Source organism: Typopeltis vanoorti, chromosome 4 (genome assembly GCF_054136105.1).
Source record: "Typopeltis vanoorti isolate ZY-2024b chromosome 4, IOZ_Tvanoo_1.0, whole genome shotgun sequence".
NCBI classification, from domain to species: Eukaryota; Metazoa; Arthropoda; class Arachnida; order Uropygi; family Thelyphonidae; genus Typopeltis; species Typopeltis vanoorti.
Genome location: NC_143552.1, coordinates 149146146 through 149171645, shown reverse-complemented (window position 1 = coordinate 149171645; position 25500 = coordinate 149146146). Strand labels below are relative to the sequence as shown.

At 35.9% G+C, this 25500-nt stretch overlaps 1 protein-coding gene and 1 pseudogene across 3 annotated transcripts in view; both read left to right on the top strand.

Annotated features, from left to right (window-relative positions):
• Positions 1-25500, top strand: part of LOC150107746 (proton-coupled zinc antiporter SLC30A5-like) — a 271156-nt gene that overhangs the window by 179479 nt on the left and 66177 nt on the right. For all 3 annotated transcript variants that reach the window (XM_090391508.1, XM_090391507.1, XM_090391506.1), the window contains one exon: positions 18156-18285. In XM_090391508.1, coding sequence (XP_090247634.1) covers positions 18156-18285 — 130 coding nt within the window. The remainder of the gene's footprint in view (positions 1-18155; positions 18286-25500) is intronic.
• On the top strand, positions 21911-22029 carry LOC150107747 (5S ribosomal RNA; annotated as a pseudogene).

Here is a 25500-nt window from a genome sequence, read left to right as displayed (position 1 = left end):
CTATCAGATTCACTTTCACAATATTAAAATAACTTTTAATAGAATTCAATATCACAAAATCTCTTAGTAACAAATTTTACTATTATCACATTACATTTTACTATATTGAGACTTTACTGACATTTTACTATTATGTCAGTAAAGTCTCAGTACATTAATGGTGGCAACAACTGCTTCATGCGTATACACTTTCATACTCCAGCTGATTTCAGCAAAAAACGTTATAGTAAATATGGGGAATAAGAGGAGGAATTACACATATATCTCTGCACTGAAGTAATATAAAATTGGACAGTTCTTACCGGATAAATCCTTTGCTCATGATATTCACTGAGGCACACGTAAAACTTTAGTTAACTATCACACTAGAGCTGCACATTTCAAAAGTAATCTTCTTTAAACTAACTTAATCATTAATCTCAGTGCATCGCAAATGTAGACACACTTTCACTAGAAAATTCACTTGTTTCTCATTTACTACGTTGCAATAAAATCAGCTTTTCACTAATCTTCCTTAAAAGCTCTGGAATTCGTCATAACTTTAGAATTCCTTATCAATATTCTAAGTTGCCAATTTACATTCTGATCCTTCTTAATCTAATTACAACACTTAATTCCCATTACTACAGCCACTTACTTTTCTCCATGCTGCCATGAGTGCTCTCCGCGCACTGTCGTGAGTGCTTTCCCCCCTCTATCTCTTCACTGCACTATCATGAATGCTTCTGGTCTACTAATCCTCTGTATACTCTCGCTTTTTGCTTATATACCTTCACTTTCTTTCCCGCCAAAATTGTTTCTCATGCTCTCTTATGTCAATTCCTTCTCTCAGTTGAATACCATATCTCGTGATCCATGCACGCGCTAGCTATTTCTAGCCCGTCTCCTTAGTAACAAACAAATTAAAATATGATAAATAAAAAATCAAAATATTATAATTCACATAAGGCTTATATATACAATTATATATACAATTAACTTATATATACAATTCCTCATAATATTATTGAAGGAATAAAGTAATAAAATAAATGGCATTTACTACACAGTCCTTTCATTATTATGACATATCTTAAAATTATATAATTAATTAATAACTGACAAAATACAGAGCAATTATATGAGTAATACAGTTTAAGCAATAGATAAACAATATTTACAAGTCTTATGTCATGGAAGATCATGTTGGATTCTGAAAGAAATACCAAAAATTTTAATTTCTCTTCATTCAGAATCCAACAATATTAATAATCAGGATATTAGGAGAGAACTTGACATTGTTAGCATCCTGGAATGTGTTAGCAGAACTAATTTCAGGTGGTATGATCACTTAAATGGAATGGGAGCATAAAGATTAGCAAAACAAGTGTTCTCTGTCAGGTTGGCAGGGGAAAAAAAAAAAAAAAAAAAAAGACGAAGACTAAGATAGAGGTGGAGTGATATAGTAATAAATGCCTTAGAAGATAGAAATATAAGATCTCATAATGTTGTAGTCTTGACAGGTAACACATTGATTTGGAGGAAAATTGTAGATAGGAAGTTAGTAATGATGTAAGTTTTTCATGTACTACTATCATAATATCCTGTACACCCTTTGAGGGTACATGGCAGGAATTTGATGATGATGCTGAAAAAAGAAAGCAGCAAAATACTACCACTTGTAGTGGAGAAATTGTAAGCAAAAATAATTCCAAATTTTCACTTAAACTGTTACATTTCTGTTGAAAGTATATTTAATTAGTTATACAATAAACTGAAAATGTCGAAAAATTATATTCTTGGTTTAATCTTTTTTCCAAGTGTGTAATCAAATAGTTGGTATATGAAGTATCTTCACAAATGGGTTACTTGCATATTATTATTATTACGAATATCTCTATGTAGTCAGTAGACTCATCATGGGAGACCCAGATTATCAAAATAATATCTATCATACCTCTTCTTGAATTCATTTACAGATGAAGAATTCGCAACTGAGTCAAGCAATGCATTCACCACCCTCCAAGCAAAAAATCTTGTTCTCATGCCCTTATTAACCACACTTTTCCTTACTTTCCAAGGATGACTTCTTGTTCTTCCATCACTATCACACAGCTGAAATATTTGTCATACATCAATCTTATAAAAACCTTTCAGTAATTTAAATGTTTCTATCATATGCCCTCTTCTCTGCCTATCAACCAACCTCTGCAATCCATAAGCTCTCAATCTATCAATGTAGGGAGCATTTTTTATATCACTCTCCTCTGAATCCTCTCCACAGCTTCATCTCCAAGGAATCCAGGTGACCAGACTTGAGCACCGTAATCCAAATGTGGAAGTATCAACACCTTATAAAGGGGAATAATAACCTCTTAATCTCCGGATGTTAGTGTGTTCTTCAATAACCAAGTAATTCTATGTGTAATTTTTGGACACCTTAGCAATGTTGTGAACTTCATCTCCCTATCCACCAAAACCCCCAAGTCCCTAGCCTCATCAATCTCTTGGAGTGCCGTTCCATCAGCGTGGTACACAGCTGGTAATCTTTTAATCCCAAAATGCATACCTTTACACTTTTCCACATTGAACTGGCATCCATTGCCTTTTGCCAGCTTATTTAAATCATCATGCAAACTCTCAACATCAGCTTGATTTTTTATTGTGCTTCCCAACTTTGCATAATCAGCAAACAACTGCATATCTCCTTTCAAGCCATTTCCTATATCATTTATGTATAAATTAAACAATAATGGCCCATGCACAGGGCCTTGAGGCACACTGGTCACCTGCCTCATCCTGGACTCTGCTCTTCCATACACTACTTTCTGGTATCTTTCCATGAGCCATTCTCTTATCCATATCACCAGTTTAGTATCCATCCCCATCTGCTCTAATTTGCACAATTGTATTCCATGGGTTATCCCGTCTAAAAGCCTTAGTAAAATCCAGAAGTATCACTGTGTGGCTATTTCCCTTGTCCAACTCAGATGTCATTCTATTATAAAAAGTTAATAAATTGCTAAGGCAGGATTGACCTTTAACAAAACCATGTTGGCCTCTATAGAGTATCATATTCTGATCCACCCATTCTTGAATTCTGTCCTTAACCAACTTTTTTCAATACTTTTACCACTGAGATGGTGATTGGTCTGTAATTAATTACTGCAGTTTTAGAGCCACATTTATGCAAAGGAGCTACTTTGCCTTCCTTCCACTCCCTTGGGATAGATAATAACCAAGTAAGAGGCTTTGACAATTCCTTTGCACATTCATGCAACACCTGAGCTGATATTCCATCTAAACCTACAGCAGTGTTTGCATTTAAATTCTGCAATATACTAAGTACCTCTGATTTATTAACTTCAATTCTCACATTAGTTATTGCTACAGGTACAGAGATATCCTCACTTGGGTGATAGAGTTTTGAAAAGTGATCACTCGGTAACTCTACTATTACATCCGAATTGGTCACCTCAATACCATCAGCACCCACTAAAGTCATTCTTCCTTTTACTTGCCACATAGCGGAAGAACTCTTTGGGATTATTCTTGATCTCCTTGGCTAAGGTCTTCTCATAATCTGATTTAGCTTTTCCTACTATGCTGGTAGCCTTCCTAACTTTACTGCTCATGGGTGTACTGATCGCCTTTCTCCTTGTAAATTCTCCATAACATTTTATTTTTTTTGCAGATCAAGCTTGATACTACTGCTTATCCATCTAACACCAACCTTGTTTGTCTTCCTGACCATGGGGATACAATCTGGTATTGCTTTCCTCAGATACCCGCTGATTTTATCCCATGCACTGCGAACATCTTTCCTCTGCAATATGTTCTGCCATAGAATGGCTGCAAGCTCACTCCAAAGCTTGTTATAATTGCCTAATCTGTAGTTTCATATATATATATATATATATATACCCCTTCTTAACAGAAAAATCCACAAATTTTGCAACCTCCCAAGTCAATACCACATGATCGCTCTCACCAATGAGGACATATGTCCTCTGAATCTATGACCAGATCCTACACTCTCATACCACGAGTCCCTTCAGTTATGTGCTGGTTCAAGTAATTATCTCATAGAAGGTGTATGAATTCCATTTCCTTTTTGTCACGTGATATTTCCTCCTTCCAATCGATATCACTATAATTAAAATCCCTCATAATAATCACTAACCCTGCACTCATTTCACTAATTTGCTGATGCATGAATTCAAGAAATATAGTATCTAATAACTTCACATCGCTTGTCTTAGTATTCCATACTGCAAAGCACACCCCTCTATGGGAAGATAATGTTTTGATCTTTTTTGAGATTTCATCAGTGGGAGCCATCCCCAGAAGACATACCAATATCAGAAATGTATGACTTCTGTATCCTTTCTTTTAGGCTTGCACGGTGATCCGAATGCATTTTTAGAAATTATGGAGACAACTACCGTGTTTGAATAAAAACTTTAGTTTAATATTACTAAAATTTACAATTCGATGTTTCGACCTTTATGTCAAGGTCATCTTCTGGAGCATACAAAAATACACAAGAAACAAGCTATACTACAATCAGGCTGGTTTGTTAAAGACACTGACCAACCGCTACCACAATTGTTGGCCTGACCTCTGGTGAAAAAAAAAAAAAAAAAAAAAATTATACATCAATGCTAGAGTCCTATTATTTGTGTTGTGTACTATATACATATATTAACATCATTCCAGCCAGTTGGAGTGGAATGGTTTCTAATACTAGTGGATTGGCTAGAGTCCTGACTTATGTTGAATCTTTCATATTAGGTTGGCTGAATGTGTGCCATCCAGATCCTTGGAATTTTCATACCATCTTTATTGTTGATATTTGGATGGTTTATCAGGATTTCGCAGGATTCTTTAAATTTTCTTTCGTACCATGTTTTTGTGCGGTGTAAGGTGTTAAGTGCATGGTCTGAGAGGCCTGCTTCACCATAATGGTTATATTTAATGTGTCTAATGTGTTCTTTCTTGCGTATAGGGATTGTCTGCCCTGCTTCACCAATGTACGGTAAGTTACAGGTGCAGCGGATGCAATAGACTCCAGGATGTGCTAATGGGAGGAGAGAGGATCCTTAGAGGAGCTGAATATGGTTTTTAAGTTTAGTGGGTGGTTTAAAGGTGGCATTGAGGTTATAATGTTGTAGGATTCTGTTGATTTTTTCTGATAATCCTTTAATGTATGGGATGGCTATGGTTTTACTGTAATCTAGATTTGTTTTTGTTGTGGTTTTATAGAGTATTTTATTGACAGTATTTTTGTTATAGCCATTATTTATGAATGTGTCACTAATGATTTTTAGTTCTTGTTTCAGGGCTTGCTGGTTAGAGCAAATAGTTGTGGCTCTGTTTTTAAGGGTGTTAATGACTCCATATTTTTGTGCTGGGTGGTGGTATGAATTCGCATGTATGTATTGGCCCGTGTGTGTCGGTTTTCGGTAGACCGTGAAGGATAGACTGCCTGAAAGAAGACGTGTAACTAGTGTGTCTAGGAACGGGTGCGAATTTTGGTTTTCGATTTCGATGGTAAATTGTATGCGTTCGTGTTGTTTGTTTAGGTGGTCGAGGAATGTGTTTAGCGTATGTCACCCGTGCGGCCAGATCACGAACACGTCGTCAACGTATCTGAGCCAGATTGTCGGTCGAAGCATGGCGGAATCAAGAGCCCTTTGCTCAAAGGTTTCCATGTAGAAGTTCGTGATTGGGGGGTATAATGGTGAGCCCATGGCTGTACCTTCCTTTTGTAGGTAGAATTTGTTTTGCCACACGAAGTAACCGGACTTTAGTACGTGGGCAAAGAGGGCCGTAATGTCGGGCGGAAATTTGTTCTAGTGTGTCTAGGAAAGGGAGCGAATTTTGGTTTTCGATTTCGATGGTAAATTGTATGCGTTCGTGTTGTTTGTTTAGGTGGCTGAGAAATGTGTTTAGCATTTGTCGCCCGTGCGACAAACGCTAAATGTTAAAGTCCGTCACTTCTTGGCCACCAGACACAGTTAAAAAAAACTCAAAATCCACTACGCCCCCCCCCCCCCCCAGAATATATGGGGTTCCAAAAATACACAAACAAAATGTGCCCCTTCGACCAATAGTGGAAGGAATAGACAGTCCCAATTACCACCTAGCCAGAAATTAGCGGCAACACTCAAGGAGTTGGTAGGTCATTCCCCCTCCTACATAAAAAACACACAACACTTTATAAACAAAATCAAAAACGTAACACTCGACAAAGATGACTTATTAGTAAGTTTTGACGTCTCTGCCCTTTTCACTAATGTCTCCATCAATGACACAATTCTCCTACTACAGAACAAATTTCCACCCGACATTATGGCCCTCTTTGCCCACGTACTAAAGTCCGGTTACTTCGTGTGGCAAAACAAATTCTACCTACAAAAGGAAGGTACAGCCTTGGGCTCACCATTATCCCCCCCCCCCCTCAATCGCAAACTTCTACATGGAAACCTTTGAGCAAAGTGCTCTTGATTCCGCCACGCTTCGACCGACAATCTGGCTCAGATACGTTGACGACGTGTTCGCGATCTGGCCGCACGGGCGACAAACGCTAAACACATTCCTCGGCCACCTAAACAAACAACACGAACGCATACAATTTACCATCGAAATCGAAAACCAAAATTCGCTCCCGTTCCTAGACACACTAGTTACATGTCTTCCCTCAGGCAGTCTATCCTTCACGGTCTACCAAAAACCGACACACACGGGCCAATACATACATGCGAATTCATACCACCACCCAGCACAAAAATATGGAGTCATTAACACCCTTAAAAACAGAGCCACAACTATTTGCTCTAACCAGCAAGCCCTGAAACAAGAACTAAAAATCATTAGTGACACATTCATAAATAATGGCTATAACAAAAATACTGTCAATAAAATACTCTATAAAACCACAACAAAAATGAATCTAGATTACAGTAAAACCATAGCCATCCCATACATTAAAGGATTATCAGAAAAAATCAACAGAATCCTACAACATTATAACCTCAATGCCACCTTTAAACCACCCACTAAACTTAAAAACCATATTCAGCTCCTCTAAGGATCCTCTCCTCCCATTAGCACATCCTGGAGTCTATTGCATCCGCTGCACCTGTAACTTACCGTACATTGGTGAAGCAGGGCGGACAATCCCTATACGCAAGAAAGAACACATTAGACACATTAAATATAACCATTATGGTGAAGCAGGCCTCTCAGACCACACACTTAACACCTTATACCGCACAAAAACATGGTACGAAAGAAAATTTAAAGAATCCTGCGAAATCCTGATAAACCATCCAAATATCAACAATAAAGATGGTATGAAAATTCCAAGGATCTGGATGGCACACATTCAGCCAACCTAATATGAAAGATTCAACATAAGTCAGGACTCTAGCCAATCTGCTAGTATTAGAAACCATTCCACTCCAACTGGCTGGAATGATGTTAATATATGTATATAGTACACAACACAAATAATAGGACTCTAGCATTGATGTATAATTTATTTTTTTATTTATTTTTTTAATTTTTTTTTTTCACCAGAGGTCAGGCCAGCAATTGTGGTAGCGGTTGGTCAGTGTCTTTAATGAACCAGTCTGATTGTAGTATAGCTTGTTTCTTGTGTATTTTTGTATGCTCCAGAAGATGACCTTGACATAAAGGTCGAAACGTCGAATTGTAAATTTTAGTAATATTAAACTAAAGTTTTTATTCAAACACGGTAGTTGTCTCCATAATTTCCAAAAATGTATGGCTTCTGTATTGCTTCCACATTGGTATCTCTTCTGATATCTCTTCCCGGCTTGCACTGATGAGACCTCAATAAAGGTTGAAACTGGTCTGGGTAGTGAAAACTAAGGCAGTTGTTGCGAAGTCATTAGCTTCTATATATGAGTAGCACAGTCATGAAGATATTTCAATTGCAAACTTGTTTGCATACACTTGGACAGAGGATTAAACCAAGAATATAATTTCTTGGCATCCCTAATGTTTCATTTCTGTTCTTTCATTGTTATGGCAAAATTGTGGAAACAGCACCATGTTGTCTCATCAATTTTCTTCACAATTGGTTCTTATCAATGTCATTGGCAAAGCATGACTTTTGTTGGCTATTTTTATACATAGCTTAGCTTTCTTATATTTTTGTCTGTTTACTCTTAGGGAATCTGCCAACTTGCCTAATAGCTTTCCATCTACTTTCTTCTTTTCCAAGACTTCCTTTTTAACTTTTTACATCTGCGATATAATTCTGATTTTTGATTGTTGCAGACATTTATACTACGTTCCTCCCTATCTGAATCAGGCTTTGTTTCCTTCCAAGTTTTTCTCTGAAACTCCGTGTCCTTTTTATTTTCACTCAATTTTTCTTGAATCTATAAAAACTTCACTACTATAATTGTTTTTAAAATTTTCTCCCACATATTATTCTTCTCAGTAGAATTATTTTTATCCTACTTAAAAATAAGCAATAATCACCTCCAATTTCGAACCACCTGTATTGTATATTCTTATCCTGAATCAATGCGAAGATATTACCATCAATGATAATATGTTCAATAAGACTTTATATGCTTCTCTCCATATGAATTTATATTCATTCTTATGTTGCAGCATAGTTTTAGTGATGACTAGTCCATGTCTTAAACAAAAATCCAGCAGGAAGGAACTTGGCATTTTTGTATGCCTGGGATTCGTTTCCTATCCTACTATTTAGATCTCCAAAGCACCGGTTTTTCTTTGTCTGCTACCTTCCCTAATAACTGAAAAATTTCCTCTACTTCTTCCCTAGGAGAACTTTTTGTGGTGCCATATTGTACAAATAAGTGTCATTGTCCACTTCCTCATTTTGAAATTTGCACAAGGCCACATAAGGAAATTGAGTGTAAATTCAGAACTTGATCTTACTCTTTAGAATTGAATGCTACCACTACTCCTTCATTTGCCTGATTACTATTACACAAATATTATTATTATACAGGCGCCTGCATGGAGTCCGAAGACTCACTGCAAGAGACCCAATCTATCCACAAAATCCATGAGGGTGTTCTGAAAAGTTCTTGGCCTCTACCATAGATGGCAACAATATTGGCACAATTTTTTTTTTTTTTTCTAGTTTGTACATCTGTCATAAGCATCTGTATGAAATTGCAGGTCGTTCTATCAAGTAGTTTGTTTTATACACTGTCTGAAGCAAAAGTGTTATCTGTATCCTTTGAAATGGATAAAATTGAGTATTATGCAGTTATAAAAATCTTTGTAAAAGAAGTCTTAACACCAAAAAAAGTTAATTCGAAGTTCATAAAAGTTTATGGGCACTCTCCACTTCATTTTCGAGAATTAAGAAATGGGCTGCCTAGTTGAAATGCGGCCATACCAGCCTTGAAGATAATCCACATGAAGGACGTCCAAAAAGCATGACAACACCAGAAATCATTCATTAGTGCACAATATGCTATTGGATGACTGGCGAATCGAAGTGCGTGAAATTGCTGAGACTATAGGCATTTTAAAAGAACTTGTAGGATATATTTTTCATGAAGAATTGCAAATGAAAAAGCTTTGCGCAAGATGGGTGGCTTTCTTGCTCGCAGCAGATCAAAAGCGCACTCACATGAAAATCTCTGAATAGTGCTTGGAGCATTTTAACAAGAATAAAACTGATTTTGTGCGTCGATTTATTACTATGGATGAGACTTGGATTCACCATTACACACCAGAATCCAAACTGCAGTTAAAACAGTGGACAGAAGCTGGTTGTTCAGCACCAAAGAACACAAAGTCGGCTCCATCAGCAGGGAAGGTCATGGCATCGGTGTTTTGGTATGCTAAAGACATTTTGTTTATTCATTATCTTGAAAAGGATAAAACAGTAACCGGGGAACATTATTTCGATCTTTTAACCAGATTAGATGGAAAAATTCGTGAGAAAAGACCCAGTTAGCAGAAGGAAAAAAAATCATCTTTCATCAGGACAATGCATCTGCCCACAAAGGTGTTTTGGCAATGGGAAAATTAAGGGATATGATTGTTGGAACATCCATCCTATTCCCCAGATTTGGCTTCCTCTGACTTCTATCTCTTCCCAATACTAAAACTCTTCCTTGCTGGTCAGCATTTTCCTTCAAATCATGATTTTACTGAGAACCACTACAAGGATGGGATAATGGTGCAGAGCATCACTGAATAAATGTATTAGTCTTAAGGGAGATTATGTTGAAAAATAAAAATAATTTTGAAACAAATTTGTGTTTTCATTGTTAGGCCAAGAACTTTTCAGATCACCCTTGTATATTAATGATATTACAGATTTTGAAGGTTGACATTCTGTTGTTTGCCACTGATGCAAAACTACGGAGGGCAATAGCTGATATAGGCGATGTAGATATCATACAAAATGATTAATTGGCGGTGTGGACAAAAGACAATGGTTGTCAATTCAGTGTAGTAAAATATAAGGTAATGCACTTCAGGAGGATTATTTCGATGCAAGAGCACATTGACAAGCAATGATAGGGAGGTCATTATCCCTCTTTATAAGGCTATGATTCAGCCACATGTTGACTACTGTGCACAGGTTTGGTCACCTGCGTTTCTTTGGGATCAGAAGGTAGTGGTGAAGATTCAGAGATGTGTGACCAAGATGATGTCAGGTCTGTGGAATGTTCCCTATGATGATAGAGTGAGGGTGTGTGAACTGCAGAGTTTAGATGACAGATGGAGGAGAGGGGATATGATAGAAACTTATAAGTTACTAAAAAGGACACTATAAGATAGTCATAGAAAAACTTCTGTCTAAGAGTGTGGTTAGTAAGGGTGTGCAGACTAGGTTCTTTTTTTGTTTGGAGAGTGGTGAATGAGTGGAATGTATTTCCAGAGGCGGTTGTAAGCACACACCCCAGCAGTGAATAGGTTTAAGGAGATGTATGATAGGTAATGTGTTAATAGATAGATTGCATCTCCTGTGATGAGTATTTTGACTCCATGGAGTGCCCTTATAAATAATAATATGAAGAAGAATTCATAGCTGTTATTAACATATTGGAATTTTTAAGAGTATAAAGTTTTTGATTTCCCTCTTTGGGATAACGAAACACAAATACTTCTGCATCTCTTCAGCTTGGTCAGTGGAATTAGAAAAGGGAAGCTAATTGGAGTTGTGAACAGTAAGGTAATGTAGGAAGATGACCTCACTGTTTGTGTAGTTGGATTGCAGAATCCAGCTTCAGGTATGTGTGTGTTAAGTCTTAATGAAGCTGCCCCTAAGTCTTGGCCACAATTTTGCCAAAACAGGCATTGGCACTAAACCTAATATTCAATATCAAATGCAGAATCCATAACTTGTATCCAGAAATTGCTAAAAATGTAATTTTTAGATCTTCACATCTTAAAAGAAATTTATCCTGTCAACTCGGTGCCCTCAAGAAACTGTGCAAAAATATATAACAGTATTGTTATCACCAGAACTGATAAGCAAAGCTTTAGCATTATTCTTAATGCCAGTGTATACAATAGAGAAATGGATATCATTCTCAGAAATCGCTCCACCTACAGACAGTGGTGAGCTATAAGGGGCTCACTTGAGCCCTTTGTTAAATTTTTCTCAAATTTGCAAGCCCCTTGTTCTTTTATTATTATTTTTATTATTATTATTCAGGCCCCCATGGAGTCAAAAGACGCATCATGTGAGGTTCCTCCTAGGAAACACAGTCTGTCATACCACTCCTTAAATGCATTCCATGGTTCAACCACCCTCCATGCAAAGAAACCACTCCTCGCCCTCTTTCTCACAGTTTCCTTTCGTAACTTCCAGGGATGGCCCCTTGTCATGACTCCTTCTTGCTGTTCAACCAAGTGAAAGAACTCCCCAGTGTCAACCCTGTAACCACCTCTCAACAGTTTAAAAGTCTCAATCATATCACCTCCTCCTTCTATCCACCAAACTCTGCAGTCCACACCAGTAGCACACTCAGGATTTAATCTGGGGGGGGGGGGGGACGAGTTGAGTAGATGATTTGAGAATACACACTACGCATCGCATACAACTTATGACTGAGCATCTGCAATGATCGCTAATTCGTAAGTAGTATAGAAATAGAAGACACGACACAACATAAATCCAAAAGATTTTTGGAAAATTTTTCAGTGTTTTTTTTTTTTTTTTTTGGAGGGGGCCAGGGCCCTCCTCTAGGAGTGCCACTGGTCCACACTCCCTCGGCCGATCCTCATAACTAACATTGTACAGTCCCGATACCATTGTTATCCGCCTTTGTACCCTTTCCACAGTTAATTTATCCCCTTCAAATCCTGGGGACCTGATCTGAGAACAATAGTCTAAGTGTGGTCTGATCAGAGTCTTATACAACGAAATGATAACCATTTTATCTCTGCAGGTCAGTGTCCTTCTCATTATTGCAACAATCCTCTGTGTTACCTTCACTACCTTTGCAATATGTCCCCTAAATTTCAGGTTTTTATCAATCATCAAACCCAGATCTCTTGTCTCTCCTACTTCCTCCAGTTTAACGCCTCTTTTTTTTAACTTCTTGTTTACTTTTTTATTTTTTCAAAAAAAAAATTTTTTGAAACATTAAGTGACAAACTCATACGGTAACCTAACAAAAATTAGTTTAGTCGACAGTGTATAGATTATTTGGAATTATTGTTTCAACTCCTCTATAATGAATGCTCCCAAGTTTGAAAATAAAATAAGCGCTTGTTTAATTTTACCCTTCTCCCTTCTGGTAGCCAATCGTATGGTAAAACCAGTAGCCAATCAAATGTTTTATAAAAGATTTCATTCTTATTATATTTTGATAGTTAAGAAATGTTTTTCTTATGTAAGAGAAATTAACATAGTTGATTGTTTGCAAATATTTCATGTTTAGATCATGAAATATTTGTTTAAAAATGATAGCCTTTAGAGGTTGATTGTCCTCTCATACTTTTTGACTGGAATTTGTACACAAGCTGTATTAATAACAGTTTTTGTGTGAAATACGGCTTTTTTTTTTTTTTTGCTTGAGATTGACGATGCGAGCCCTTTGTTAAAATTTCCATAGCTCACCACTGCCTACAGACCTTTAGATTATGATCCCACTAATCAGATGCAAAAATTAAAAAATCTGTTCCAAAAAACGTTTCTTCCTGACCCGAAATAACAAAAAAAACTCAAATCCTTCAGTTCTTGTCCCCTGTCCCCCTTTGCTACAGATTCCTCATGCTGTAAATTAGAAACAGTTAGTGAGCTCTCAACCTCTCCCCATCACTGGTTGTACCACATTTTATATAAAAAAACTCTACCCAATTTAAAACTTCTATTGAGAATTTAATGTTAAATAATACATATTGGTTGGCTTTGATATTACCTCACTGTTCACACCCTTTCCAACATCTCTTCGTCTTTCTGAAAACCAGTTGGCCAAATCTGGGCACAATAGTCCATGTGTGGCCTAATTAAAGCCTTATACAAAGGAACAAGAATCGCCCAACTTCTGCAACTGGATCACCAAGTCAGTGTCCTCTGCATAATTCCCAGAAGCCTTTGTGTTGTCTTCACAATTTTGGCTATGTGTCCCCTAAATTTCAGATCCTTATCCACTATCACCCCCAGATCTCTTCACCAACATTCCCTTAACCCCTTAATGTACCAATTAAAAATCAGAAAGTGGTCGTTTTTCTGCCAATTTTTTGGGCGAGGGTGATTTGCTGGATCAAATTCATCATTATTTGAAAAATAATGATGAATTTGTGCAAACACAAACAAAATAGCCAATACACATTGTTGGCAACTTTTCTCGGCTGAAAGGAAATAGGCACAAGATTGTCTAGCGTCTATATTTGGTTGCATTTATATGTGAAACCAAAATTCAAAATCAATTTTGGTGCAATAAACAAAAGACGTGTCACAGACGTCTCTGCATGTTAAGGGGTTAAATGACACCTTATTACTTATAAAAGAAAAAAAGGTTTTTCTCCTGATATTACAGATCTCTTGTTCATTCCAGATATTTCTCATGTAGGGATATTTCTATGAATTCTCCCCTCTCATCACCCTTCCCCATTGCCAGTTTTTTCATAGAATATTTTGGAAAACAACTTCTGGATTGAGTCTCTCTTAAACCTTAAATCTGATTAAGATATGTGAATGATGTGTTTTCCATTTGGCCTCATGTCCCAGACACATTACTCTTTCCTTTATCACTTTAATAGTCTGCATCCTATAATACAGTTTACTACAATGCAAAAGTAAACTAATAATAGTCTAGTCTTTCTAGACATCTTGCCCACCTAATTCCTTTTCAGTATAGAAACCCAATCATGTAGACAGATACATTTACAAAACTTTCCCATCACTTGCCCCTATTAACAATATGGTATCATTAAAACACTAACCAATAGAGCCTATAACCTTTATTTCTGTTTTTAATCCAATGGCTACAGTTCCCACAGTACTAAGGAAAAAAAAAAAAAAAATCAATCCTTCCCCTAATTGTTGACCTCTTCAAAAGGATTTTAGTAATGCTATCACCGTGTCCTTCTCCACTAAGGACAGCCTCCCTCCTCTCTCAGTTCCTGGTGTATATAGAATTCCCTGTTCCTGCAAGTTGGCTAACTATGGGCAGACAGGAATATCGTCCACATGGAAGAACATAAAAAATATATCTACATCATGAGTGTGGTCAATTAGGCCTTGCAGATCCTGCTTTGGATACAGCCCATAGAATCAGGTGGGAAAAGACCATCATGCTCCATTGCAATAAATTTAGAAGAGAAAGAATTTTTTTAGAATCTGCAGCTATTCTCAAAAATTAGCCTAATTTGAATAAATATGGTTGCATAAACTTCTGAAAATATGGGAAACGCTAATACTTTTAGATCCCAGTTTATGTCCTAGGCCACTAACAGATGCCCACAGAGGGTGCCCCACCTAGTTAGAACTATTCTTTCATCCATGTGTTTCATTTGTTTTTGTGTGTGTATTACGGATCAGGTGTCACCCTTGTGATCAATAGAATCATGCAGAATGTTATTTGGACAATGAAGGCAGACTGGTTGTAGGTCTATTCCAATATCTTCATTTGATGGCATGCTTTTTATGCTTGTGTTTATGCTGCTGATGTGAAACATCTTGTGAGATGTGGTGGTAATTAACAGGTGTTTGGCATCTACATGCAGTGGATCATTTCACTTGGGAAACGGAAGCTAATTGGAATTGTGAATTGTAAAATATTTAGAGAACATTGTTGATTGAGAATAAAGTTGTTAATGGAAATAAAAATTTAAAGAAAGAAAATCCACAAAATGGTCAGAATTATTGTGGTAATATAATATAGTAAATATAATATTAGCAAATAGTAAATATAATATAGCAAAGCCAAAAAGATGATAATGAATTTGATAGAATGGAGAGAGGAGGGATTTTTAGGCAAAGAAGACTGAAAGGGGAGATTCTAGTTTGAACAGTTTCTGATATTAAAGAGACAAATGCACTGGCATAACTGCCTGCAAAACAGCAAATGACCATAAAATAGAACGCTGTTCTAAATACAGTTCTGTAGTAGGTTTGCACTAGTAGGCATTCTTGTTTTATGAAAATGAAGGAGGCATTATTTGTCAGCAGTCTTCATAAATGTAAGTTACTTTATGTTTAGTTTCTTAACTGTTTTTCTTTTTAATGATAATTCTATTTACCCAACCTACTAAGCATTTGGGCACATTAATTAGCACTATGGTGGACTAAAGGAAAGATAATCCACAAACCTTCTCTAAAAGCCAAACACAATAGATTTTTTCCGAGACACTTATGACATGCATTAAGCAGTGACAATGGTGACAGTTTCACACTAAGATGATAAAATTCACCTACTACCTAAAGACATTCACAAATATCCATGGAGTTAACTAATAGACAAGCTTAGGGTGTTGAACATTATTCATCACTTATATTTAAGGTATTATAACACCAAAGAAACTAAATTATAAAAAACTATAAATTATATCCATTTTTTATTTTAGAAATTATGGACTTTACAACTGTGTTATAAATAACTATTTCTAATTTCCTGATGTTTCGACCTTCATATCAAGGTCATCATCTGGAGTATTTACAAGGACAAGCTGAGTTACATTTCACACAGTAAGCTAAAGTAACAGTGATTTGATCACGGGTTATTCTACTGGCATGACCTCTAGTGAAAAAAAAAAAAAAAAGATACAGATAAAATTATAAATTAATTAAATATTTAGAAACTACATCAAAGCTAAATTCTGTTTAAGATAATATGGCAGAAACATTCTTTCATATTGATAGTTTTCTTACAGTAACAATGATGTCCTATTTTTAACATAACAGTTATATTAGATTTAAGATTCTGGATCATCTACAGTCCTGTTTATAGTTAACTCTTAAGAAAGGTTCCGTGGGTAGAATATGTGCCTTCCATATGCTTGGGATTTTTAGACCATCATTATTGTTCAGATTGGGGTGGTTGATAAGAATCTCACAGGCTTCCTTAAATTTGGGTTCATACCATGTTTTGGTGTGATGTGAACAAATGGTGCTTTTCCAGGGGGTGATCAGAAAGGCCAGCTTCACCGTAGTTATTATATTTAATGTGTCTATGTTCCTTTTGTCTGATAGGAATTGTGTCCTGTTTCCCTTATGTATAGTAGATTACAGGTGCAATAAATACAATATACTCCAGGGTGGGACAGCAGAGGGAGTGGGTCTTTGGATGAGTTGAGTAAGCTTTTTAATTTTGCAGAAGGTTTAAAGGTGGCTTTGAGATTGCATTGTAGTATTCTGTTTATTTTATCTGATATCCCTTTAATGTAAGGAATGGTTATAGTTTTATTGTAGTCTGGTTTATCTTTGTTTTTTATTGAGGTCTTGTAGAGAATTTTGTTAATGGTGTTTTGGCTGTAACCATTTTTTAGATTTCTGATAACTTTAAATTCGTTTTTCAGTGCTTGTTCATTGGAGCAGATCTAAAGTGCTGTTTTTTAGAGTATTAATGACACCTAGTTTTTGTGTTGGTGGTGTAGGAGTTTATGTGTATATATTGGCCAGTATGTGTTGGTTTCCGGTAAACAGTGAAGGAAATGTAGATAATCCAGAATCTTAAATCTAATATAACAACTGTCATGTTAAAAATAGGACAAACTATCAACATGGGAGAAACATTCTTTCGTATTATCTTAAATAGAATTTAGCTTTGATGTAGTTTCTAAATATTTAATTTTTAATTTTATCTGTATCTTTTTTTTTTTTTTTTTTTTCACTAGAGGCCAGTAGAACAACCAGTGATCAAATCATTGTTAATTTTGCTTGCTTGCGTGAAATGTAACTCAGCTTGTCTTTATATATTTGTATATACTCCAGATGATGACCTTGATATGAAGGTTGAAATGTCGGGAAATTAAAAATAAAATTAAAAATATTTATAACACGGTTGTAAAATCCATAATTTCCAAAATGAATGTTGATCATGTGCAACACTAAAAGAAAGGAATATAAATTATATCCATGGAATAGTGAGATTTCATCCCATAGTTGTTTGTGACATCGTTCACAAATCAAGCAGTTTCATTCTTTGTACATTAATACATTTTTTATACTATTCTAACACATAATTTTGTTGAAATTTGATACTTGAAATGTATCACATTTTGATACTTTTGATACTTGAAATTTTTGCACCCTGATTTAGATTTTAACCAAATGATTGAAATCAAAATGGAAGTGGTGTAGCAATTATTAGCAAATTGTGGAAAGTTCATGAAAATCTTTCCATAATGATATTCAAGAAATTTCATGTAGTTGCTAGATATACAGGTATTGACTCTAATAAGCTCTTCCATACCATCATAGAATACACCTTATAAAAAAATAATGAATAAAATAATCACCATCAACAAACAAAAACAATATCCATGATAAGACTGATGTCTCATAATTACTAACTTTATACCAGATATTATTTCCATGCAGATCTGGTTGCAGTTTTTAATGCTCTTTAATAGCTCTGTGAAAATTACTAAAAATTTCTCTCTCTCTCTGTCCACTGTATTTATTCCTTGCATTCAATAAGTTAACTTTGTCTTTGATTTCCTTTATTCCTTTTATTTTTTTCCAGGTTTGGCCGGGTGGAAGTATTATCAGGATTTATAAATGGACTGTTTTTAATTGTTGTATCATTTATGGTCTTCACTGAAGCTTTAAGTAGGTTGTTTGATCCTCCAAAAATAATCACCGAACGACTGTTGGTAAGTATCCATAATTTTTTTTTACTACTGTGTATACTGTGGTTAACTTATGTTAACTGTTGAAATATCATCATCTTGATTTGTAGACTTGCGAGTTGCCATACTTGATCTCCACCAGAGCCATTGGTTCCTTCCCCCACCCTGCCACCTTACTGTGTTGATGATATCTTTCAAGATCATGCCAAATATGCTGTGTTGGTCCTAGAACCTTTCCAATTAGAAGATCAGAAAAACAGTTTCAAAGGCTGGCTGCTAGATAGTACATAAAACCGAAACCTACCAGATCTCATTCATGGAGAAAGTTTAAGAATAGCCATATGTGGGAGAGGTGACCGTACTTGTACAGGAGACTGTATTTTCTGTGTAGAAGATGTGTTTGCAAGCCTTTCCATCCCTCTTCTGCATGCTCTTATTTATTATTAATCACCAATTCTGAAGGACACCATAAATAAATACAGACAAACTGTGGACCAGAGGAAAAAATTTTTTTTAAATGCAAAAAAATCCCAAAAAACATATTCTAATCAAAAAATCCAAAAAAAAAAAAAAAATTTCCATTCAATTTGTCATCATTTGCAGCCTTAATGTGAAGGATGTTCGCCAATGCCACTTGGATAAACCTTGTCATCCTGTGAAAACTGTTCACTTAGTTGTTTTTTTTGAAAAAAAAAATCTCTTCTTTTGCATGTAGTGTGGTCAGCATGGAAACTCGGACTGCAGTCTCTTTTATCCAATCATTATTTTCACTCTATATCCTCCTTCGGCAATTCACTGATACCAAATGAGGTGCCCCTCATGGTCTTATTACTATATCCATTTTCTTGAATCAAATATCTGCCCAACCAATGAAGTGAAATAATTCTTGAAGGAATGAAAGTCTTCCTTTCTCATTTCATCCAAAACTTCCAATTATTATCCAAGCCTTGATTTCCACTACACTGCCAAGAAAAATATTCAGCATCACTATTGTCACCATCACCTCCAATAACAATGGAAAAAATAAAATAAAATCCAGATCCAACTTTGAAAGGAGAATAAAGGCCAAAAGCATGCTCTTGTTCAGAGCTGTTGAGCATTCTAGTTCATTTCCAAGGCTATTGCATACATCTCCTGTGCTTCTCTCTCACATCTAGTAGCAATATTTCGAGAATCACTTTACCCAAGAATAAGGCTGAACATTTAGCATTATTCTTCTTCTTTGACTTCTGTCCAGGTGACCTAGGCAAATTGCCTTCTGCTATGCCAGCGTTTCTCAACCTTTCTAAACCCAAGGACCAGTAAAATGTCTAAAACAATTATACGGAGTAGAATTCCACTAAGTTATGTAATTGTTTTAAAAACCTATGTGGGGATTACGAACATTTGGGAAAAACTGTGCCATTTATAACATGATAAATCTAAAAGCATGTTTTAAATACACATGGAAACATAATTAATTAAATTGGAAGTGAACGATTAAAAATATATCATCATTGAACAAAGTTTTAATTTTTATTAAACAAATAAATAATATGATATAATTATGTTACTACTTACTTTTAATGAGATGGTTGTTGCTTCTCGCCCTTTCAGAGCTGCTGGATATCTGCCTCAATATTGGTTGACTTCAGTCAAAGATTGGCACACACACTAAGATGATTTCTGTATTTTGTTTTTATTTGAAGGAGCAATGAAAATCCTTTCTCACAGAGATAGGTTGTAGAAAGCTGCATGATGATTTTCAATGCTTCTTCAGATAATTCGGAAAATTCACTTTTCTCTGAAGTTGAGATCCAGAATCGACCCAAACCAAGATGATGCAATTGCATTTTAATCCCACCGTCACTTGAAAGCTCAATTAAACTGTTCTTTTTTCAATAACGAAAGGTCGTTCTTGTGACTGTAAGTCTGAAATGGATCGTGAACCCACAGAAATTTCTTATCAAAGTTATTCAGAAAATATGTTTCAGAATTTTGAGGTGTCCTAAACCCTTTCCAAAAACTCAGAATCAAAAAAATATCATTTTCCACTAAAAAGGATTCCAATTTTGGAAAAGGTGCAAATTGTCTGTCTTTTACATAATGAATTCACAACACCAGTTTTTTCTTGAATGCCTTTATTTTGTCATAGGTATCAAGAACAGCTGAAGAATTTCCTTCAAGGGAGAAATTTAGATCATTTAATTTCAAAAACATGTCTGAAAGATGGGATAGTGTTGATAACCATGCTTTGTCAACAAGGAGTGATGCAAAATCAGAATTACATTCATTTACACAAAATAAAACTTTGTGCCTTAATTGAAATCACCTTACTTTGCCCCTGGAAAGCCAACAAATTTCAGAATGAAGCAAAAGTGGTATTATGCACTGCCCATTTCATCGCAGAGTACTGAAATTAACCTGTTATTTAATGGTCGAGCCTTAATAAAATTAACTAGCTTTACAGCATTGTATAGCAGAGTTTTAAATTCCGGTGGCATTCCTTTGGAGGCTAATGCTTCTCTATGTTTGAAACCATGTACCCAATTCATATCCGGAGCTACTTCCTTGACCTTAGAAACTACCCCACTATGCCTGCCTATAAGGGTGCGAGCTCCATCTGAACAGAGGCCCATACATTTTCCCCACTGGATCCCTTTGTATATTATGTAATTATTGAGAGTGTGAAATATTCCTTCTCTAGTTGTTCAGGATGACAAAAAGTTCTTCAAAACAGAATATCGTCATGAATGTTGTTATCATGCGCATATCTTACATAGCATATTAACTTCGCATCATTTGTAACGTCAGTAGTCTTGTCTATTTGTAACGCTTAATAAGGGCTCTTCTTAACTCTTTCGATTAACTTAGATTCTACGTCACCTGCCATATCATTAATTCTGTGACGACAGTGTCATTTGAAAGAGGAATCAAATCAACATCTTTTAGTAACTTGTTGCCAAACAGTTCTTACCACATTTTTTATAGCTGAAAGTAGTAAATATTCCTCGATAGAATGAGGTTTCCCTGTTTTCGCTATGCGCAAACTTAAGAGATAGGATGCTTCCAGTGCCTTGCTATTAATTGAACCCATGGCTGAAACTTTATCTTTCCTATGATTTAATGTCCCTAAGCCTCGCTGAAAAAATTCAATTGGCTTATTTTTCATATCACAATGTTTAGTTTCTATGTGTCATTGGAGTTTTGCAGGTTTTATGCACTCATTCGACAACACTTCATAACACAAAACACATTGAGATTTCTGTTCACTTTCATCTCCACAATAAGTAAACACTAATTCCAAATATGAACTGTTATATATTTCCTACTGTATTTTTTCTTTGAACTGCTTGTTTCTTCTACTTTAATAGTATCAGATTTACTTGCCGTTACAACACGTGTATCATAATTAAGGTTAGCATCACCTGTTTCATTTGCTTTTCTTTTCAGTCCTAGTTCTAAGCCACTTTTCCATTATTAAAAAACATTTCCGAAAAATATATAAATACTGGGGTTAACTCGTGACACACATTGTCCAAGTATCACTTAGCACTTCTGAAGATATACTGAGTCTTGGTTGAAGGAGGAAAACCTTCAATAATAAAAAATCAATAAACAACAAGAAATTGGTTGAAATGTGGATAATACATGTTTACTTCAAATTACTGTCACCGGCCAGATCAGTTTGAAAGCACCAGTTCTTGTCTGTTCACTGAAGTTAAGCAAACCTGAGCCCAGTTAGTACTTGGGAGGGTAACCACCTGGGAACCCTGTGTGTTGCTACCATTAATAATTTAAGTTGGCCGAGTGGTTATCGTATCCACTCTCCAGCCAAGAGGCTGCTGGTTTGAATCCCGCTCTGGACATGGATGTTTGTGATTGTCTGTGAAAATACTAGTGGTGGTGGTTGGCGGTAGATAGTGTTGGTGGAGACGGAGAGTAGGTTCCCTCCCTCGATGAGTCTATGGACTCCCTGCAGGTGTAATGTAATAATAATAAAATCTGACAAACCAGCAAGGGAAGGCAGAAGCAATACAACCATATTGTTGTTCACTTTACCCCCTCTTTTATTACTCGTCGTTTTGCTGCTACAAATTATTGTAGCAGCAGAATGTTTGGAATGAACATGCTGCTACTATTTGTTGATTTTTTTTTAAGTATCCATTTTATTTCAATAATTTTACTTACTTATTCAATTTTAATTTGTTTTGTTTGGATAATTAAATATATATTTACTTATTTAATTTAAGTCTACCTGCAGACCACAGGTTGAGAAATACTGTGCTATAATAAAGATGGCATATTGCATGCTTCCTCTGTCCTGATTGTCCCCCCCCCTTGCTTTCACTCTGAGAGATAAATATCAGCCATCACACTATCTCATTGCTCTCACTTCATTTCCCTCAAAAATAATGGCAATCATCATGGTCACCTTCTTCACTACCTGGAGTTCCACTAATGTGGATTCTGCCCCACAGCATATTTCCTAGCCAACATTTTACATCTTTTGATATTAGTCATAGACATATTTAGAAAAACTCATGGTTTCTGTTGATATTTCTAGAATATTTGATAAACCATAGAGGCTTATTTTTCAGGCTACCACCTTTGAGTCTGCCTTTCATTTGTTGAAGTCGGTTTGTTAGTTTCCTCTCTAATCATGTGTCATTGTGGATGATACCTTACTTCAGATTTAACATTAGAAGTTCAAAGTACAAAACTCAGGGCTTTGTGTTTTTGTCACCACTCTTCCACATAAATGACATAACTCACTACTCCTCAAAGCCTACCCATAGTTGAATATTGACACTCCATTCCTCTTCTTCACATTGTAGTGCTTCAAGTTCCATTCCATGCTTTAAAATAACTGATCTTGCCATTCTTCAGTAGAGTGAGGAAAACCTAGTAAAAACAAATGCTACTGACACATGGTGCTGTTGTGTTTCTCCTAAGAAAGTTCTCCTTTTTGATAATACTCAGATTTCCAGACAAGATCACATGTTGGACTGACATAAAATTTCTAGGCTTTCTTGGCACAAACTCAGCACATCCATTATTTCCTTAGCCTTCAAGAAAACATAGTATCATTTTCTGCTTAAAATACTACTTCTCACATGTGTACAACTGCTCTGTATAAATTGCAGATCCACCCAACTTTTCTCACATTTGGGGTGATGCACTCACTCACTCCCTCCCTCTCTCTCTCTCTCTCTCTCTTTGTTTTTCTATAGGTTCACAAATGCTGTTCTGCTAAATTGGTTATCATTCACACTAATTCAATTTCCTGGTCATCTGATTTTCACTTTCATTCCATGTCCATGCTCTATGAAACAGCCTTCCTCATGCCAGCACATCTTCTCCTTTACTTATCCATCTCTCTATTCTAATATGCTGTAAATATCTACTCTACTCTTGCTAATTGACATAACAATATAGTTAACATTTTATTTTTGATGGAATGTGATGGCCTTCATTCTCAACTCCACAGAAAACTAAATTCCCAACTGCTATTCAAGCCTTGGTTCTTGAACAATGTGTGCCAACTCAGTTAAAGATAAAAATTCAGCATATCTCAAGGCTCAAGTTAAAAATCTGAGCTTTATGTTCAGCTTGCAACATCTGTTAAAAGTCATTAACAAATTAGATTTCTAAGAGGGCCAAATATAGAAACTTTTCCTCCTGCTTAAATGGAAAGTTGAGCTTTCTCGTCCCTTACCAAGACTATTTTGGCATGACTTCTGCTCCTCTTTCTTTCCGTATCTCTCATATCCCAATGGCACATACCATTATAACATCACCCAAAGATGATGTAGATCTTTCAGCAGATATTATTCTCTTCACTTGTGAAGAGAATACTATTTGTGCTGAAAATTTGTGCTTACTCTGTGTTGTATTGTTTGTACAAGCTGCCATACTTGTTTGCCAGCAATGTGGAAGCAAGTCTATACACATCCTGTGTGAAACATGGGAGATAAAAGTCAACCATCAAACTATTGGCTTATTGCTCTTAAGTACCTTGCTAGAAAACAGTGGAAATCTTCTTCACTACCTTAGAGTTCACATTAGTGACAAATTAATTGTCACTAATGTGAACTTTCTGCCACTCTTGCCCTACAAAACAGATCTAGCCAACCATTAACCCATCTCTGAGCACAAGCCAAAAAAAAAAAACTGTAGCTGCTTGATATTTTCAAGGCATTTGATCATGTCTGTTATAGAGACCTACTTACCAAGCATCCTATGTTCTACATTCCACCCTTTGCAGTTGAGCCAGTTTCCTCTCTTTGGAAACTACCCACACTTTTCCCCAACATTGACCTCTCACTAATGTGAAATCCTATCCATAGTTTTACTGATGATGATGATTGAAGAGTGATCGAATCAGTCCTCCAAATCAGTCTATTGTGAGTACTCCAATATTGTCATATCTAACATTTCGTGCTTTTAAGGCACTTCTGAATCAATCCACGTAGACCTTGGTCTTACCCTAATAATGTCAAGTTCATTTCTAATATCTTCGTTTTTAATATGATTCTGCCAATGGTTCACTCCCCTAATTTTCTCAGAACTCTGTGATTTCTAGTCTTTGATCACGTACTTTATTTCTAGCCCAACTCTCAGGTCCATAACTTAAATCTTGTTTAAACACTGTCTTATATACTGCTAGTTTGGTGTTTTGCCTAATTTCTCTCTTATTCCATATAAATTTATTAAGTTGGCTACCTGCCATACCAGCTTTGCTTATTCTGTTGTCTGTTTCTAGATTTAACCTGCCATCGTCACTAAAAACTACAAAAATAGCTGAAAGATTTTATTTGTTCTATAGGATCTCCATTCAGAAGGCAGCTGAAGTTTTCTATGCTTCTGCCTATTTATACAGTTTTGATATATTTATTGTGATTTTCATGCCAAATTTGTTATGGCTGTTATTCAATTTAGTTAACAAATCCTGGAGGCTTGCACTAGATGTGTTTAGGAGTACATCATCATCTGCATAAAGCAAAGAGCTAAGTTTGACATCTCCAATTCTAATATCGGGCTTGATGCTACTTTCATAATGTGATCCATACAGATGATTAATAAGAGTGCAAATAACATGCATCCTTTTCTTACCCTGATTTTAGATCAAATCATCTTCCTGTATTTCCTTCAATTCTAACTGCGACTGACAACTTAAATATAGACTATTGCTTGATATAATGTCCCATTCATCCCATATAATTGTAGTGTTTTGAAAAGCTTTTCTCTGGGCACCCT